Below are 7,556 nucleotides of genomic sequence, written 5' to 3'. Positions count from 1 at the left end.
GGACTACTACCACCAATTATTTACAACGGCCTCATCAACAAACATGGAGGAAGTTCTAAGGGTAGTTCCTTCTATCATCACAGAGGAACAAAATGCCATGCTAGCTGCTGAATATGTTAGGGCTGAAATTGATGAGGCACTTCAACAAATGGGGCCACTAAAGGCACCAGGACCCGATGGCTTACCCCCTTTGTTTTATCAAAAGTTCTGGAACTCTATTGGAGATGATGTCTCAGCAGCTATCCTAAATTGTCTTAACTCAGGTTCTATTCCTCCATCTATTAATCACACGTTCATTACTTTAATCCCCAAAGTAAAAAGTCCTACTGTTGTTTCTGAATTTCGCCCCATATCCCTTTGCAATGTCATATACAAGTTAGCTTCAAAGGTTATTGCAAATAGACTTAAAAAAGTCCTGCCACATTTGATCTCTGAGTCGCAAAGTGCATTCCAATCAAATAAGGCTATTTCAGATAATATTTTGGTGGCCTTTGAGTTGTTACATCATATGAAGACACAGAAGTCAAAGAAAGCAGATTTCATGACCTTAAAGTTAGATATGAGTAAAGCATATGATAGAGTGGAGTGGGGTTTTTTGATTGAAATTATGAAAAAAATGGGTTTTTGTGATGCTTGGGTGAACCTCATATATGAATGTATTAGCACAGTGTCTTATTCAATCTTAGTTAATGGGGAACCCAAAGGCGAAATCTCTCCGTCTAGGGGAATTCGTCAGGGGGACCCATTATCACCATACCTTTTCTTACTGTGCTCGGAGGGGTTGAATAGATTGATCCAACATGCTGCAAGGGACAATGCTATTCGGGGTTTTTCCCTATGTAAAAATGGACCAAAAATTACTAACCTATTTTTTGCAGATGACACTTTGTTGTTTTGCCGAGCAAGGATGGAGGAGTTGCAAGCCATTCAACACATCTTATCTCTTTATGAAGGGGCATCAGGTCAACAAATAAACCGGGAGAAGACAACCCTTTTCTTCAGCAAAGCGGTGTCTGAAGAAATGAAGAGAGACATCATAAGCTTCCTAGGAGTTCCAGAAATCAAGGAATATGAAAAATACCTTGGATTGCCCGCTGTGGTTGGTAGAAATAAAAAGGCAAGTCTCACTTATATTAAAGAGAGGGTGTGGGCAAAGCTTCAAGGCTGGAAGGAAAAGCTTCTATCTCAAGCGGGGAGAGAGATTTTGCTCAAGGCGGTGGTGCAAGCTATCCCTACATTTGCAATGAGTTGTTTCAAGTTGCCGATGGGTTTGTGCAGGGAGATTGAAATGCAAATCAGAAAATTTTGGTGGGGTGAACGTGGTAGTCAAAGAAAAATTCATTGGAAGAGTTGGGAGGTGTTATGCAAACCGAAAGAGGAGGGGGGTATGGGTTTCAAGGATTTGGTGAGATTCAATGAGGCTATGCTTGCCAAACAAATTTGGAGACTACAAACGGATAGAAATTCACTTCTATTTAAGGTTTTCAGCACAAAATATTTTCCCACGGGTTCGGTAATGGAGGCAAAAAGCAAGAAAGGCTCCTATGCATGGCAAAGTATCCTTAAAGCAAGGCATGTCATTGAAAAGGGGATGTTATGGAGGGTTGGTGATGGATCACAGATTAGGGTGTTTGAAGACAGATGGATTCCGGGCTGCCTTCCAACTAAAGCAGTACCACGCATGCTGGAATTTATGGATGATTCCACGGTTAGCTCACTAATTGACCAAACAACTATGGAGTGGAATGGCCAATTGATTGACCAGAAAATTTCTCCATATCTGGCTCAAAGAATTAAGGCTATCCCATTGTGCAGAACACCACAGGATGATTGCACCGTTTGGCCACGTAGCAGGGATGGAAACTACTCTGTAAAGACGGGGTACCAACTGTTAGAAGAACTGGAAAACAGAGATGCTGCATCAGGATCAAACACTGATGATTCAAGGAAATTCTGGAAGTGGATGTGGAGTTTGAAAATCCCAAACAAGGTTAAACACTTTGGCTGGCGAGCATGCACCGAATCACTCCCAACGTTGGCAAATTTGCACCGGCGGAAGGTTGTGCAGTCACCGTTATGCAGCAGCTGTAACAGAGCACAAGAAACGGTCCAACATGCTCTTTGGGACTGTGATCAGGTGCTGGGCTGTTGGGGGTACGGGTTCACGAACCTTAGAAACTCAGAACAGGGGACGAGAGTGTTTGCAGACCTGGTATTCTCGGCTAGGCAGCAGGACGCAAATATGGAGCTGTTTATGGTGACTGCGTGGATGATCTGGTACAGGCGTAATAAGAAGCACTTCAATGAGCAGCATCAACCGCCTGAGAAGATCATTGAAGCGGCAGCGGCATTGCTAACTGAGTTTCATGGAAATTATACTGGCAGGTCCGACAGGAAACTGATCCATTCACAGCGTTGGGTACCACCAGATGAAGGAATGTATAAGGTAAATTATGATGGGGCCTGCTTTGTGGATGAAGAGAAAGCAGGCATTGGTGTTGTGGTGCGGAATGATCGGGGCCAAGTCATGGGATCTCTAGCAGAGAAAATTGAGATGCCGCCGACGGTGGAAGTCTTGGAGGCAATGGCAGCAAGGAGAGCGATGATATTCATGGAGGAGTTGGGCTTGAGAAAGGCAGTAGTTGAGGGAGATTCCGAGATTGTGTTTAAAGCACTTGTTGGCCATTGTCCAGACCGGTCTAATATCGGTCATATTATTAAAGATTGTAAAGCCTTAAGGGGTGTGTTCCAAACTTGTTCTTTTTCTCATGTTAGGCGGCAAGGCAACGGGGTTGCACATGCTTTAGCTAGGAGAGCTAGAATGTCATATCCGTTATCTGTTTGGATGGAATCAGTTCCAGCCGACATAACCTATCTAGTTTACGTTGATGTAACTTCATAATTTTTACATGCATGAATAAAGTGGTTCCTTTTTCTTCTCAAAAAAAAAAAAAAAAATGTTAGCCTTTCATTCTTTCTCAGAAAGTTATGATATTTCGAAACAGATAGTAAGAAGAGAAGATGCATCTTCTCTATGCTTGATTTCGAAGTATAAAATTCTTTTAATATACCAATCAGATTAGGGAGGAATAATCTAGGAGCATGACTCTTTTTCATGCTTGGTTTCCAATGTATAAATTTCTTTTGATAGACCAATCAAATTACGTAAGAATGACCCAATATTATGTTTGAATATACTTGGACTTCTTTTCAAAAAAAAAAAAAATATATATATATATATATATATACTTGGACTTTGAGTGGTCCAAACGACCTAGCTTTTTAACCATTATTGGTTGAAACTTGTGTTAGGACTAGGAGTGACATGTGAGAAGTGAGAACGCACGGGATCAGCCGAATCAACCATCGACTGAGAAAAGGAGCGGCTGACTACTTTTCTAGCATCTCTTTTCACTACTGTCAAATGTCTATGGAATTATTATTATTATTATTATTATTATTATTATTTTATAATTTGTTTTGATGCAAATTCTGATAAGTTTACCATTAATTTGCATCTTCTCCCTCTACCTTTAATATTTGCAAAATTTTAAGATTATCTGGGATCAATAAAAATATTTAATTTATCAAATATAAGTTTATGGATTAAATAATATATAATATTCTATTGGCACAAACTATTGCATGCACATTAATAACATAGAGAAGATGTATTCAAATAGTGGGATTTTAAAAATAGTAATTTAATAAAATAATTTCTAAATAATTCAATAAAATTGTTTAAAATTAATGGGTAGTATAATATTGCTTGAAATTATACTAGATGTAACTAAATAATGTTATGATACAATTACTGAAGTGGTAAAAAGTGAGTAATTTACAACACTAACATGCGTGGATCCACTATTTTTTCTCCACTGCTCATAATCGATCACTTCAATAATTAAAAAAAAATTGTAAATAAATTGTGTACGTAGGATTATTTGGTGTAACTTGATCCTAATTTAATATAAATTAGTACTGCATAATATGAAATCTACTTCTCTTTTTTTTCCTTTTTTCTTTTTTTTTTCTTTTTTTTTTTGTTTTTTAATGAGGATATGAAATCTACGTAACTAATTGATGATGTAATTTATGTCATGTATATGAACTATATAATTATTTCAAAATTTCATAGTTGAGATTTCAAAATTTTTAATATAAAATTTCTTTATAAATGTAAGGGATTCTAATCACAATGGTAGACTTAGTAAAGTTGACACAATACAAATGTATTTATTTTCTTCTGCCCAAATTAGATAGGCAATGGGCTCACCCCACTTATTATATAAGTTGTTCAATGGATAACCAAAAAAAAAAGGTCACAACATTTTTACAATAGTTGAGGTGTATCATTGGTCAAAATAAAATAAATATTAATATACACGGATCCACAATTATTATGAGTATTATGAAAATATTGTGACATTTTGTTATGAAGCTGAAACCAAAAAAATATCCCTCAGCATGAGGCTAGTATTGTGTTAAGATTTCATCTATGATGCTAAAAATATTGTAACTCAACTAGTTAACACTTTTTTGTGTTTTTAAGATCTTCAAGGTATACAAAATCATTTCTTTTTTCCCTTCTTTTGCTAGCATCATGATTTTATAAAATTCTCCTACAAATTTATGAAAACTTTGGTTGTTCTAGTCTCTTCTTTCTTAATTTCTTGAAGTGGATTGACAACCAAAAAGGAGTCAAGTCGTAGAGCTTATTCTTGTTTCTCAAATCATTCCATTTTTCTATTCTGCTGTAACCACGAGTGTGACCTATGTGAGTCACATGCTATCACAACATTACACAACGTATCACTTGCTTCTATTTACCGATCACTTCAGGGGTGCATGATAGTATCAACTAATTGGTAAATGTTTAACAAGATCCGTTCATGCTATTTTCATATCGATGGGTTTTTTATTTTTTCCCAAATCTAAAAGATTGTGGTCAAAATCAATATACTTGTTTGCCTTGCTGCGTGCACCAGTGCAAAAGTCATGCATGGTCACGGATACGTTCCATCCATCCACCACCATGAAAACAAGAAGTGAATTGGGAATTTAGGTTGGAAAGGGTTCAAACTCCAGGGTTAGCAGCATATTATAACTGTTTTTTTTTAAATAAATAGATAAATAATAAAAATAAATAAAAAATAAAACTAGAAGAGAACTTTTCAAGTATCAAAATACGAGATTTAAAAGTCCTAGATAAAATGGAAGCAGTTCACCTTTACATAGGTACTTAATGATGCGCCTGGAATCCAACTTTTAAAAACAACCATAAACCACAGAACTTCAAGTTAAAAGCAAGTACGTTCAAAATCACATAAAGACTTAAGTGAATTGCCACCCAGTGAAAGATGGATGACTTTATAATTTATTTAAATATTTTTCTCCTAAAATAGTTTATTTATGAATAAAAACATTTGGTTTTATTCGTTCCAATTAATTTATATTTCACCACTCACAGTATATTATATCTTAAAAAAAATTCCATTTTTTTAATAATTAATTACCTAACAAAAAAAAAAAAAAAAAAAGAAGAAGAAGAGAAGAAGAAGAAGAAAGAAGAAGAAGAAGGACATAACCATATATTGTGATATACTATTATGTCCTTTTTTTTTTTTTTTTTACAAAATAGAATTCTACTCTAATCTAATCTTTTTTTTTTTTGAGAAATAATTACAACATGTTGCTAACCCCACAACTCAAATCCTTTCTCCCCTAGACCCCCAAGCACTTTGTGCATAGGGAGGTGCCAATTCAGCTACAAGGCCTTTGGTTACTCTAACCTAATATAAGTGTATATGTGTGTGAAACTCTCTTCTGGAGACTTGAACCCCAGCCTTTACCCCTCACACCCCACAAGCACTTATACTTGTAGAGTGACCATTGCACCAAGAGTGTGCGGTGGTGGTGAAGCATAAACTGGAATATTAAGAGTGGAACCGAAAATTTTTATTCCTTATTTATCATTAAACCTTTTTTAAATCATAGATAGAGATGCTTTATTAAACATATATAGCCCTTAGTAAGGTTTCTGGCCAACGTAGTTGCCAGGAGGATCATAGTTGCAACCAATGAATGTCCCTCCATTGTTGCATCTCACTTTAGCACATCCTAGACGAACTGAGTTGCGCCAAACCACCTGAGTATAGTGCAGGCACTCCCCACCAACACAAGAGTTAGAGTTGTAGTCGTAGTTAGCCTTCTCGTTCACCCACAATTTCACTGCATCTGTGCCTGAGAGGTCACCGCTACTCCATGCAATGTTTTCACCATATTGCCCACCAGAGTGCACAAGATTGCAATCACCAATACGTTGATTAGCATAGTTTTGTGCATATGCTGCTACGGTGTCATCCCAATTCAAAGGTGGAACTCCCACATCTGCACGGGCTGCATTGTGGGCATTAAGGTAGTCTTCTTTGGAGTCTTGGGCAAGGGTGAGATGGACTATGGTTAAGCTCAAGAGGAAAACAAAAGTTAGTGAGATCTTACACAACCCCATTTTAGTGCAAAGCAAAATCTTCAGTGATTGGTGGAGAAATAAGGTATGTAGGTATATATAGGGAATTAGGGATATAAGTAGTGTGAAAAATGGTGTGATGAACATTGGAAGTAATGGTTGAATGTTCAAAAGCACAATGTGTAAAACGTCAGGGGAACTAGAAGGACCAAAACAACCCTTGAATAGTATTTGCTAATGACGGAATAATTATAATTCGTTTGTTATCCAAATTACTTTCTGTTAAAATATTTCATTTGATGAAAGCATAATTTTTTTTTTTTTTTTTTGGAGAAGAAGAACGAAAGCATAATGACTTCTATGTAGATAATGAAATTCCATTCGATTTTCAGTCTTGACTCTTGACTTTGACTATAAACAAAAATATACTTTGGGCTGCCCGGTTCTCTAGAGACTAGAAACAAATGGTGGTAGCAAACCTTTTAATTTCCAAATTGAAATAACATTGCATCACGTAAAGTCATAAGATATTATTCTTAAAAGGCAACTGATTATGTATTTAATATATTACTTCCATTATTTTTTTTTAAAATACTTTTGCTACATTTTCAAGACCAACAACAAACAAAATTATTTACAGTCTAAGTTTACCAAAAAACTCTCGACTTTTTTTTTTTTTTGATATGTTGATAGTTGGAATTAGGGGAATTTCCATCTTAAATATTTCTGTTAAATATAACAAAAGATGTAACTAGTTGAACTAAAAAACTTTTGACAAAAAACTCTCTAACTCCAAAGGATATTGATTAATGTTTGTCAAGGTATATGATTTTTAAAATGAGCGTTAAAGTATATGTTTTATGATATATTGGAGCAAAATCAATGCATTTACCGGTTATTACCTCATAGCTAGTTATACTTTTTGACCTGCATAAAATCTTACCTAGGAAGTCTATTTAATAATTACAAGAAAATAACAGTGCATTTTGTTGCAGAAAATGAGCCGAGTCTGCTGTAAACAAATTCTACTAGATAGGGAAAAGATACCCTCCCATGATTAGGGATTTTGACAAAGCTTCAAGGATAT

General features: G+C 35.8%; 1 protein-coding gene across 1 annotated transcript; it reads right to left on the bottom strand.

Annotated features, from left to right (window-relative positions):
- Positions 1-6,028: 6,028 nt before the first annotated feature.
- LOC115969189 (pathogenesis-related protein 1-like) lies at positions 6,029-6,511 on the bottom strand. Its single transcript, XM_031088778.1, has one exon. It carries the CDS (start codon positions 6,509-6,511, stop codon positions 6,029-6,031), a length of 483 nt encoding a protein of 160 aa, XP_030944638.1.
- Between the last annotated feature and the right edge of the window lie 1,045 nt (positions 6,512-7,556).

Source organism: Quercus lobata, chromosome 11 (genome assembly GCF_001633185.2).
Source record: "Quercus lobata isolate SW786 chromosome 11, ValleyOak3.0 Primary Assembly, whole genome shotgun sequence".
NCBI classification, from domain to species: Eukaryota; Viridiplantae; Streptophyta; class Magnoliopsida; order Fagales; family Fagaceae; genus Quercus; species Quercus lobata.
This window is presented reverse-complemented; position numbering and strand designations above follow the sequence as displayed.